Here is a 12,016-nt window from a genome sequence, read left to right on the forward strand (position 1 = left end):
ATGGATCAGTTTGGATATGTCAAAATACTTGAAGAGGTCATGTTGCCTTATGCTGAAGAGGACATGCCCTTGAAATGGATGTTTCAACAACACAATGACCCCAAGCACACAAGTAAATGAGCAAAATCTTGGTTCCAAACCAACAAAATTAATGCCTCGCAGGTGTGAAGAAATCATGAAAAACTGTGGTTATACAACTAAATACTAGTTTAGTGATTCACAGGATTGCTAAAAAAGCAGTTTGAACATAATAGTTTTGAGTTTGTAGCATCAACAGCAGATGCTAATATTACTGTGAACACCCCTTTTTCTACCTTTTTTTTTTTTTTACTAATAGCCCAATTTCACAGCCTTAAGAGTGTGTATATCATGAATGCTTGGTCTTGCTGGATTTGTGAGAATCTACTGAATCTACTGGTACCTTGTTTCCCATGTAACAATAAGAAATATACTCAAAACCTGGATTAATCTTTTTAGTCACATAGCACTACTATTATTCTGAACACTACTGTATCTCTTGATCATCAACGATTAGAACTTTGGTGAATGTCAACTCTAACGTTTCTGTTCACGTTACGAAGTTCATGTTGAAGAGAGAATTTATACAGCTAGTTTCAGACATTTTGAAATATTTTATCTTGATATTTGCATTTCTTTATTTATTTAATCAAAGTGATCAGTCTAGGCTGCAGATAGTGAGGATGGAGTATAAAAGTATGGTCCAATCAACTTCATCCCTCCTGCTGCTTAGTAAGAGATTATAGCAATTTTGCTGAGTCTGACATTGTCAATGTGTCATGTTTGCAGAGATGAATCCTTAGGGATCACTCAGCACCTGCAGAATTTAGTTGAGCCTCACGGCCACCTGGGAAGGGAAAATGCCATGTAAGCTCTCTTACTATCAGTTGAATTCATCTCTACTTTAGCAGCAAAAACATGTTGTCGCCAAAATGGAACATCTTGAAAAATTGTCCTTGCAGGAAACGGTATACATACAACTTAAAAACAGTTTTGTTTGTGTGTTTCAAACTGGCAGTTTTACAGTTGCATATTTTACTTTCTTTAGGTATGGTTGGGTTGCACTGGTGTGCCGCATTTCCGCAACACCAATCTGGGTCCTGATTAACATCCGCCAAGGCAGACCAATGGTTCATCCTGATCTCCCAAAAGTAATCAACTATGTATGGCAGCCAAGTGATACATGAGTACTGATACACCAGAGCACCACATTACACTCAAGAAAACATCCACATGGCTATAGTGCTGAAATTAACATTCCCTCACAATACAAGTACTGCACTACATCTGAGTATTTCTAAACAACCATTCGTTTTGCATAAAGTCATTTCCAGAGGTGCATAAGGATTATCCAGGGAGATCTAGTACCAAAGACACCCAGTCATTTCTTTAGGTTGATGGTTAAGAGTCCGGCTCTTACAGTGCATCTGGAAAGTATTCATAGCACTTCACTTTTTCCACATTTTGTTATGTAACAACCTTATTCCAAAATAGATGAAATTATATGTTTTTCCCTTCACAATCCTACACACAATACCCCATAATGACAATGTGATTTTTTTTTAGATTTTTGCAAAAAAACAAACAAGCAAACAAAATGAAGAATTCACATGTACATAAGTAGTCACAACCTTTGCCATGCAGCTCAAAATTGAGCTCAGGTGCATCCTGTTTCCACTGATCATCCTTGAGATGTTTCTACATCTTAATTGGAGTTCACCTGGGGTAAATTCAGTTGATTGGACATGATTTGGAAAGACACACACCTGTCTACATATAAGGGCCTTAGTCAGGAAGGTGACCAAGAACCCAATGGTCACTCTGTCAGAGCTCCAGCATTCCTCTGTGTAGAGGGGAGAACCTTCCAAAAGGACAACCATCTCTGCAGCAATCCACCAATCAGGCCTGTATGGTAGAGTGGCCACACGGAAGCTACTCCTTACTAAAAGGCACGTGTCAGCCCACCTGGAGTTTGCCAAAAGACACCTAAAGGACTCTCAGACCATGAGAAAGAAAATTCTTTGGTCTGATGAGATAAAGATTGAACTTTTTGCCATGATTCCAGGTATCATGTTTGGAGGAAAGCAGAACCATCCCTAAAGTGAAGCATGGTGGTGGCAGCATCATGCTGTGAGGATGTTTTTCAGGGCAGGAAGTGGGAGACTAATCAGGATTGAGGGAAAGATGAATGCAGCAAGGTACAGAGACATCCTGGATGAAAACCTGCTCCAGAGCGCTCTTGACCTCAGACTGGGGGACAGTTCATCTTTCAGCAGGACAATGTCTCTAAGCACATAGCCAAGATATCAAAGGAGTGGCTTCAGGACAATTCTGTGAATGTCCTTGAGTTGCCCAGCCAGAGCCCAGACCTGAATCCGATTGAACATCTCTGGAGAGATCTGAAAATTATTTTTAATACATTTCTAACCTTTATTTAACCAGGAAAAGGGTCTCATTGAGATTAAAAATCTCTTTTACAAGAGCGTCCTGGCCAAGACAGGCAGCAAGGTTACGAGTCAATTTCAGCATTCCACCACACATACAGAATAAACAAATTACCAGCCAATGGAAAAGTTTCAGTATAAAAGTTAAAAAACAACACATTTTTACAATATAATAATAATAAAAAAAAAAAAATTAAATAAATAAATAAAATAAAATAAAAATCAGTTAAAACAACTACATGTCATTGTGCCAGCATCTCTGTCATTTAAAAGTCCTTTAAAAGATTCTAAGGAGACCAGCTCCCTCAGTTTTAAGTCATTCTGTAAGAGGTTCCATGCAGAGGGTGCAGCAAACTGAAAGCCCTTCTTTCCCAGTTCTGACCGGACCTTTGGGACTGACAATAAAAAACGGTCGGCAGAATGAAGTTGATAGGAACCAATATATTTCTGAGAAATATACATCCGTAAGTAACCAAGAAGCTGACCAAGTAAACATTTATAGATGAGTAAATACAGATGCCTGAGCCTGCGAAACGCCAAGGAGGACCAACCAACACGAGCATAAAGAATACAGTGATGTGTAAGAGCTCTGAGGCCAATGATGAACCTCAGAGCTCCATAATAGACAGCATCAAGAGCTCTCAGACTCTGAGCTGATGAGTGCATGTACAATGCATCACCATAGTCCAACATTGGCATAAAAGTGGTGGCAACAAGCCTCGTCCGGGCCTCAAAGGACAGACAAGTCCAAATTCGAAAAAAGAAACCCAACCTGATTCTGAGTCGATTTACAAGCAGATTAATATGATGTGCAAATGAAAGTGTATTGTCAATCCAAATTCCAAGATATTTGTATTGTTTAACAAATTCTATTTGAATTCCCTGCAAGGTGGTGATTTGTGGCAGGATTTGAAGGTTGGATTTGGTGTTTGAAAACAACATGACTTTTGTTTTGTCTGAGTTTAAGATAAGTTTTAGATTAAGAAGATTATTTTGAATAATGTCAAAAGCTGATTGTAAATGAGTGATGGCTTGAGCGGGTGAGTGTGCAGAGCTGTAGCTGATTGTGTCATCAGCGTAAAAATGTGAATGTGCATTTAGGATATTCTGATTTATGTTATTAATGTAGAGAATAAATAGTAGAGGTCCTAATACTGATCCCTGTGGTACTCCCTTGGTGATGGTGAGTGTTTGTGATGTGAATCCATCTATCTTCACACCGTCCGTAGTTGTGAAACCATTTTACTGTCTGATTTGAAAATCCGCATGCAGTGAGCCTATGTTCCAGTAACGTATGATCAACTGTATCAAAAGCTTTTGTGAGATCTATGAACAGGGCTGCACAATGATGTTTATTGTCCAGGGTGGTAATGATGTCATTGATTACTTTTAATGCAGCAGTGGTTGTGCTATGTTGCTTCCTGAAACCAGACTGAAAATCAGATAAGATATTATTGTCAGAAAGAAATTTTTTAACTTGAATACTGATGAGTGACTCCAGTAGTTTGACCAAGGCGGATAATTTAGATATTGGTCTGTAATTATTCAAAAGTGTTGGATCACCACCTTTTAACAGAGGGAGAACAAAAGCCGATTTCCAAATTGATGGAATTTCATTTGTGGCCAGAATGAGGTTGAAGAGGTGAGTCAAAGGTGAAGCTATAAAGTCAGCTGCTATTTTTAGGAAATAGGGCTCAAGGTTGTCAGGTCCTGGAGATGTTGAGATGTTTAAGAGTTTGAGGGCTTTATGCACCTCACTGACTGTGAAAGGGGCGAAACTAAAAGGTTGAGTTATCGCAACACGAGAATCAACACTTAAGTCTACTAAGTTTCTGTAAGTACTATAAAGTGAATCGAACAAGGAACCTGACACCACAAAGTGTTTGTTAAAACAGTCCAATATCTCTGCTTTATCGTAAATCTCTTGAGTATCTGTTACAATACAAGATGGGAGCTCAGCGCATTTATTAGTTTGATTAATAGATTTAATTGTCTTCCAAAACTTCATTGGGTTATGAAGGTTTTTGTGTGGTTTGAGTGAGGAAGTGATCTGCTTTAGCATTTCTAATTGCAACTGTACATGAATTCCGTAATTGTCTGAACTTGAGCCAGTCCTTCTCAGTGTTTGTTTTCCTGGCTTCAGCCCAAGCCAGATTACGATCGTGTAACAGACTGGATAAAGGTGTGAACCAAGGATTGTTTCGTCCTTTCACTCTAAACTTTTTAAAAGGTGCAAGCTTATTAACAATGCTGTTAAAACCATCATAAAAATACTTCCAGGCATTTTCAACATCAGCAATCAAATGAATCCTATCCCAATCAAAACTCGTACAAATTGTGGTAGAAACTCTGCTCTGAAAAATGTTTCATATCGCGCTTTATGATAATGCAAGGCTTTGTTTTAGGTATTTTTATATCTCTTGCAATTGCAATGACACAATGATCACTCAAGTCATTTAAAAATATTGAAGCAGGAGTATATTTATGTGGAACGTTAGTCAAAACTAAGTCAGTTAAGGTAGATTTTTCTGGATTTTTGGAGTTTGGTCTTGTGGGACTGCCAACAATTTGAGAAAGATTCAGTGCATCACAGCAGGCTTTAAACTCATTGGATACTGGTTGCAACCAGTTCAGATTAAAATCCCCAGCAACAACAATTTCATTGAATTTCAGCTCTGACAAAAGCTGTATTAAATAAATGAGAGCAGTACTGTGAGCTGATGGCACACTGTAACAGCCAACAACAGTTAAGTGCAAGTTTTTAGATACCTCAATGTCCAGTGCTAAAAATTCATACTGCTTTACTACAGACTTTGAGACCAATACATTCACATGGAACCTATTTTTGCTAAAAATTGCAACACCTCCACCCCGCCTGGGTTGATCTGCCCTAAAAACTTTGTAACCATCGATATGAATGTCCTTATCTGTAACAGATTTATTAAGCCAAGTTTCAGATAGAATCATAATATCCACATCTGTAGAATTTGCCCAGATTCGAATTAAGTCGAATTAAGTAATTTGCAAAAAAAAAAAAAAAAAAAAAAAAATAAAATAATAATAATAATAATAAAAATCATATTGTCATTATGGGGCGTTGTGAGTAGAATTTTGAGGGGAAAAAATGAATTTACTCCATTTTGGAATAAGACTGCAACATAACAAATTGTGGAGAACATTAAGTGCTGTGAATACTTTCCGGACACCCTGTACAACCATAAGGCTAAGGTGTCTGTAAAGTATCTTTCTGGCATCAGGATGGACTATGTTTGGAATGTCAAAAGCCAGAGACAATGCAACATATTCTCATGTATTGTCATAAATATTCCAGAGAAAGGCAAGAGCTTCTCTCAGAATTTAGAAGAACAGCCCTGAAAAAATTCTGTAGGAAGTGTTTTAGACATAGGGTCAAGTGGGATGGGAAAGTGTTGGTTTTTTTTTTTTAAGTACTTGAAAGATACTGCGTGGAGAGGATTTAGTACTGCTGTAATGGACTGATGCAGAAGATGGCAGCAATGCAACAATGAGGATGCCGTCTGCCGTTAAACAGTGACGCCATAGTAGAAGAAGAAGATAAAGAACGTATCTTGCAGGAATGAGGCGATGCTGATTGCCTTTGACACAATAGGAATAGTGGTTAGGAAAGGACATAGGAGGTACTGTCAGGTTAAAATCGGAATGCAGCCTTCTTCTCTTCAAATGACGTCACCACGCGTGCCCGGAATGACGCATATGTTTTCATGGTGGAACTTGAGTGAAAGTTCCTTTCAAGTTGTGGCGTTTTATTGCATAATTAGAGAGTCTTTTTTGTGCAGAAACTTAAAGGTGAGTGTTTCTAACACGCGTTCGTTTGAGGGGAGGAAAATCCTTGTCATTCTTTCGTTGTAATTGAGACCGTCGCGTTTGTTATCAGTTGCTAATAGCTGCTAACCTCGTGTTTTGCTTCCTCACTGTTTATTAAGTTACGTTGTTGTTTACGTTTTGTTTTACTTTGATCTTTGATGAAAGCTCTTAGAATGAATTGCATCCCTGGGTGATCTCATAATATAGTGAGCTACATGTTGCACTTCTGATCGTAGAACTTGTACGATCCTAAATCTGAACAAGTTGGGCCGATATGCAGCACATAAAAAACAAACGCATGGGACAGAGGCTATTTCTTCTCTATATAAATATTAAATCATAACTTTTACAGCCTGTTTTTGTGAGGCAAATCAGGAGATGGATAAATGAACATTTCCAAGTCACTGAATATGTCTTGGACTTCATTTAGATTCATAATTAAGAAATGTAAGCAGTATGCATGTTAAATCTGTGTTGTTGTGGGCCTTAAAGGCAGAAGACCTGAAAGATCTTGGGTTCATATGTGCTCCTAAGAAATAGAAATCGATTTATTTTTTAATCTCTCAGCAACTAAGAAGCCTAGCTGGATTATCAAAAGCATATTTTGATCAGTAAAATAGTAAAATAGACTTCATAATCAAGTGTGTAGACCCTGCTGACGTTTTTTCTTTTTTACGCGTTTGTCATGTCAACTTTTTCTGATTTGGGTTGGAAACCAAATACCAAATAATTACGATGCCATATTTGTGATAAGTTTATTCCTCTTTTTTCTTTTTGTTCTTTCTCTCCAGAATTAACCATGTCCACTGCTGAGCCCATCGTCACATCAAGACAAACGGAGAAAGAAGTCAATGGCATTTTAACGCAGGTCGTCTGTACAAAGTTCAGCAATTACATATTTATAGTGCTCACTCAGTACAGCAAAATTGGAACATTGATATCTGTCACGCCTGAGTCCAGATCTAATGATGTCACCACCTCAATGTTCTCCACAAAAGTACTACTGGGAAAAGATGAGGTATGTTGGATAAATATTGTTGGTGTGATGTTAATTGTTCACAATACATCAGATAGGTCTGTGGTAGTAAAACCCATTTCATACTGTGATTAACAGAGCAGGGGTGAAATTTGTTGAGACTGGCTGGCCTTCAGTGATTTGTTAGAATTTCTTCTGAATCATCTATTTCTGCTCTACATAATCATCTAGTTTTCAGTCTGATGTTCATATAAAGTACATGGTTGTGTTGGTGATGTAGTTATTTTGCACAGTATGCAAATTGGAAATACTCTGGAATTGGATCAGTACCATATTGGGATTGTTTAGCTTTGCAATACTTCTGGAAGTGTACAAAGTCCTTCCAGAAGTCTGGCAGCAGAAGCATTGTTCACATTTCCAAAGTTTTTATGGATCAGAAAAATTAAACTTTATCTTATTCATAATTTCTCCACTGTGAGATCAATAAAGTATATCTAATCATAACAGTATATCATGCATGTTGAAGGGATCATGGAATATGAGGAAAGGGTTGCTACGCAGCTGAGACATCAGGTTTAGAGCATCATTACAACACTGGAAGAGTGCAATGCCCTTCAGACGTGTTCATTTTCAGGAGTGCAAAAAATCCTAAATTGGTCTCAGGATCACATGCTGTTTTGAGGCATCATCACACAGAATGACGCCATGATTGGTCATGTGTTGTAATGTAATTTGGTGTTATGTCAGCCTGGTCACAGTTTCTGTGATTGTCTAGTTTACTGGGTTGTGCTGCAGGTAGATAACCTTCTACAATCACACATCAGGGTATTCATTAAAAGAACATCAAGCCATATTATTAGAGTACAACCGATGCAGATTTTTTTTTTTTTGGGGGGGGGGGGGGGGGGGGGGCAGATACTGATATTTGGGAGTAAAATATTTATTATGCAACACAACAATATATCTGCTGATATGCATTCATTTCTTTCTAATTTTAACAAATATAAGAGAAAAAAAATAACAGATTTATAAATATGGCTGCCTGGGAGCATATTTTGCCATCTTGGATTGTTTTGTTTGAGCAACCAACCAATGCATGTCATGCTACCCTCACGTGGTTTTCACTTAAATGGGCAGTCTCGATGTTTTGCTCACAATGTGGTATTGCTCAGCAATTGCATAAAGACTTCTTGTCTATTTCGCGGACCGCCCTTTGCTGGATCAACTATCTAATGGTACCATTTCCAACAGCTGAAGAAGTGTTTCTCTGCAACATTTATTTTGGAAAATAAAAGTTTGACATCAGTAAAAAAATAACACTGTACCCATATGTTCGTGAAGGGTTCATGTCGGCCAATATTATCAGCTAACTGATGAGAGTCGGGCTGTACGTATTATCAAATCTCCCAAAGCTGCTTATATTGCAAAACCTTTACAAAAAATATATTACATTTTTCACTTGATTGTTGTAAAATGTGTTGCAACACTGCAGTGTAGTAAAGACAAATTATTTCTACCAAATATGTCATTGCACCAAAAAACAAACAAGCAGATGTTTTTTTTTTTTTTTTTTTTTTTTTTTTTTTAAGACAACTTGCAACATTTTATTTTGAATTGGAAATACAGTATTGTTTATAAAAACCTGCATTCATTCTGTTAGGTTAGTGAGGCTGGGTTAAAAAAAAAGACACCATTTACAATTTCCCACTCTTCCAGGTTACATCTCAAACACTTTTGTATGATTAATAGTTTAAACTTTAAGATACGATAATCCTTTTAATAGTCTCAGGATGGGGAAATTTGATGTTACAGCAGCACAGGGACGCATTCACAGAACAACAGTGCAAAAATAAGGTAATAGTGGTGGTAATAGTGCAGGTTTGTCTTTAAGAGCATTATTAATGAAATACTGTGCCTCCGCTGGTCATTAATTTGCACACCACATTGACAGTATTCTAATGTGTTGTTCATGCTCCTGTTTTCAGGCTCTGATGCACGTTTGTGCTAAAAACCTGGTCACGTTTGTCTCACACGAAGCTGGAAACAGACCTGTCTTACTGGGACTGTCACTGAAGGATTCCTCCATAGATGCAATAAAACAGATGAAAGAGATCATCAAAAGTTGCCAAGTCTGGTAGAATATCAAGATTGAGTGTTGAAGTTAAGAAACAGTATACATGACATTTCCTCTTTACCCCTAACACCACATTTTTGTAATTTTTTTTTTTTTTTTTTTTGTTATTGTTATTGGCTGAAAGTTTGACTCAATAATAATGACTTTTTTTTTTTTTTTTTTTTTTTTTTTTTTTGGAAAGTCCAAGGGCGGTCTCAAAACCAAAAGTGTTTAGACTAAATTTCATCTTCTGTAGATTTGTCGAGACAGTGAAATATTCTGGAAGACCATGTTTAAAATGTATCTTCTGTACTTACATTATTTTACTGCAAAGTGTGAACTTTCTAAGACTGAGGAATGTTTGACTAACATGTTGTATGCAAAACAGATGGCCTTGAGTGGTATTACCTGAGTTATATAATTTTCTTTTTCTTTTCAAACATTGCCTTTGTGTGCTTTAATTTGTAATACACTGTATTGTTTTTGTATTACGGAGATGTGTTTAAGGAGGTCTTAAAAATAAATGTTATAAGGGTCCTTGGTCTGGTCCCTTCAGGCAAGACTTTCACCTTTTTACTTTTTTAAAATTGGAATTAATGAGACAGAATTGTTATTTTGGGAGATGAAAATGAGTTGTCACTTACATTATCATGGAGCACCAATTTCAAAATTTTCCCGACCCGATTGGCCGGAGAAGGCCAAGTGGGCACACATATGTTTCACCTGCTAATGGCGGTGAAATGGTTTGTTTTGAAAGATATTGATGTACTGTTTGTCTGGGTGGTTGCCATCCAGGACCCAAGGCAGTTGGCTGATATAGTGTGACAGCACCACATGCTGGTTGACTTAAGGAATTGTAGCGCCTTCATGAGAGAAAACGTGCTTCATGTAGTGTTAATGTACAAAAATTTGCTGATAACATTCATAATTTGCTCAGTTAAAAACGCAAACATTATTATTATTATCGTCATCCATTCCTTGTAGTTTGGCAGTGATCAGACCCATTTCAGTGGAACATTTAGTAGAATAACAGCGTTCTGAAAAATCCGTACAAACAAGACAAATTATTAAAACATTCGATTTGTGCAGTTTTTGAAAATTTTAAAGCTTTTGTACTAGACTGTAGTGCATGAGATTAATAAAAGCACCATATGTATACGCATACATTTGAGCCAAATCAAACACGGCAAGTTTAAACCTATAAAATATCTTAACTGAAACAGTTTTATCGTAAAAAATAATTGCTATAATATGTTACTTTCAACTGACACTATTAAATGAGGAAGATTGGGAAAGTGCGATCATTTTAATCAGTTAAACTTGAAACATTATACCTCCCCCTCCCCCGTCAGGGCTACGTGATAACGTCATGCGTCACAATGGTCACGTGGCCTGTTCACCTGCGTTCAACCTGTTTATCTCCGCGCTGCTGCTCAAGTGTCGCTCGAGGATATATTCCAATTTCTGTCGTTTACATTGAGTTTGACCAGTCACTGGTTTCTTTGAGTCGGTTTTATGTCGAGCCGTAGCTTTTAAGTGTTGACTTAGAGAGGGTTATTTTTTTATTATTGCGGCCGAGCTCTGTGGACTTCGACCTCAACAATTTTCCAGGTCAAACAAGGAAGTACTGCTTATTGAAACTCCGTTAATGTTCCATTTGTGATTAAATGCAGGTTTTATTAACTGTTAATTCATTCCTGGACACCTGATAAAGCTGGTTTCGTTCTCCTTTGGACGAGGTGAGCTGTTTATTTTGTTTAAACAACATGTAGAAAAACCCAGGACAACGCGTGAAAGCAAAAAAAAAAAAAAAACTGGTGATACATAATAACCTAAAATGGCATATACAATAAATAAATATATACCAAAGGTAAAACATATACAGAAGTCCCAGCTACTATCTAAAACTTAAAAAAAAAAAAAAAAAAAAGGTCGGGATTAAAAAAATAATTTTTCATTTCTAAGTTCATTAACAAAGTGACGCTTAAGTGCAGAATGACTGTGATAATAGGATTCATGAATAGTTATAAGGACCACACTCATTCATTCCAACAGGAACAGGTGTTAAAATGGTTTTAAATTTAGACCTGTAAGTCCATAGGGTCATGTACAGCTTTTCAGCAAGTTTGTGTAGGTTATCACTTTTAAAACAGTAAAGTTTTTGATCAAATGAACACTGCATCCAGAACGTATTCACAACACTTCACTTTTCCCACATTTTATGTTTCAGCCTTATTCCAAAATGGATGCAATTCTTTTTTCTTTTTTTTTCTCTTTCAAACTTACAATACCCCATAATGACAGTGTGAAAAGTTTTTTTGTTGTTTTTGAGAGTTTTATAAATTTATTAAAAATACATTGAACAAAAATATAAATGCAACACTTATGTTTTTGCTCCCATTTTTTTGTGAGCTGAAGTCAAAGATCTAAGACACTTTACAACCGCTGGCAAAAATTATGGAATTACTGGCCTCGGAGGATGTTCATTCAGTTGTTTAATTTTGTAGAAAAAAAGCAGATCACAGACATGACACAAAACTAAAGTCATTTCAAATGGCAACTTTCTGGCTTTAAGAAACACTATAAAAAATCAAGAAAAAAAATTGTGGCAGTCAGTAACGG

The 12,016-nt window shown here is 36.9% G+C and overlaps 2 protein-coding genes across 2 annotated transcripts in view; both read left to right on the top strand.

Annotated features, from left to right (window-relative positions):
* Positions 1-6,142: 6,142 nt before the first annotated feature.
* psmg3 (proteasome (prosome, macropain) assembly chaperone 3) lies at positions 6,143-9,949 on the top strand. The gene is made up of 3 exons (XM_034190138.1): positions 6,143-6,287; positions 7,097-7,323; positions 9,267-9,949. The coding sequence occupies exons 2-3, from the start codon at positions 7,105-7,107 to the stop codon at positions 9,417-9,419; spliced, it is 372 nt and encodes a 123-aa protein (XP_034046029.1). The 5' UTR covers positions 6,143-6,287; positions 7,097-7,104; the 3' UTR covers positions 9,420-9,949.
* An 838-nt stretch (positions 9,950-10,787) lies between these two features.
* tmem184a (transmembrane protein 184a) overlaps positions 10,788-12,016 on the top strand; it is a 47,833-nt gene continuing 46,604 nt past the window's right edge. The window contains 1 exon segment of the mRNA XM_034190787.1: positions 10,788-11,133. The gene's annotated coding sequence lies outside the window, so the exon portion shown is untranslated.

The sequence above is a fragment of the Thalassophryne amazonica genome, chromosome 16 (genome assembly GCF_902500255.1).
Source record: "Thalassophryne amazonica chromosome 16, fThaAma1.1, whole genome shotgun sequence".
Classification (NCBI taxonomy): Eukaryota; Metazoa; Chordata; class Actinopteri; order Batrachoidiformes; family Batrachoididae; genus Thalassophryne; species Thalassophryne amazonica.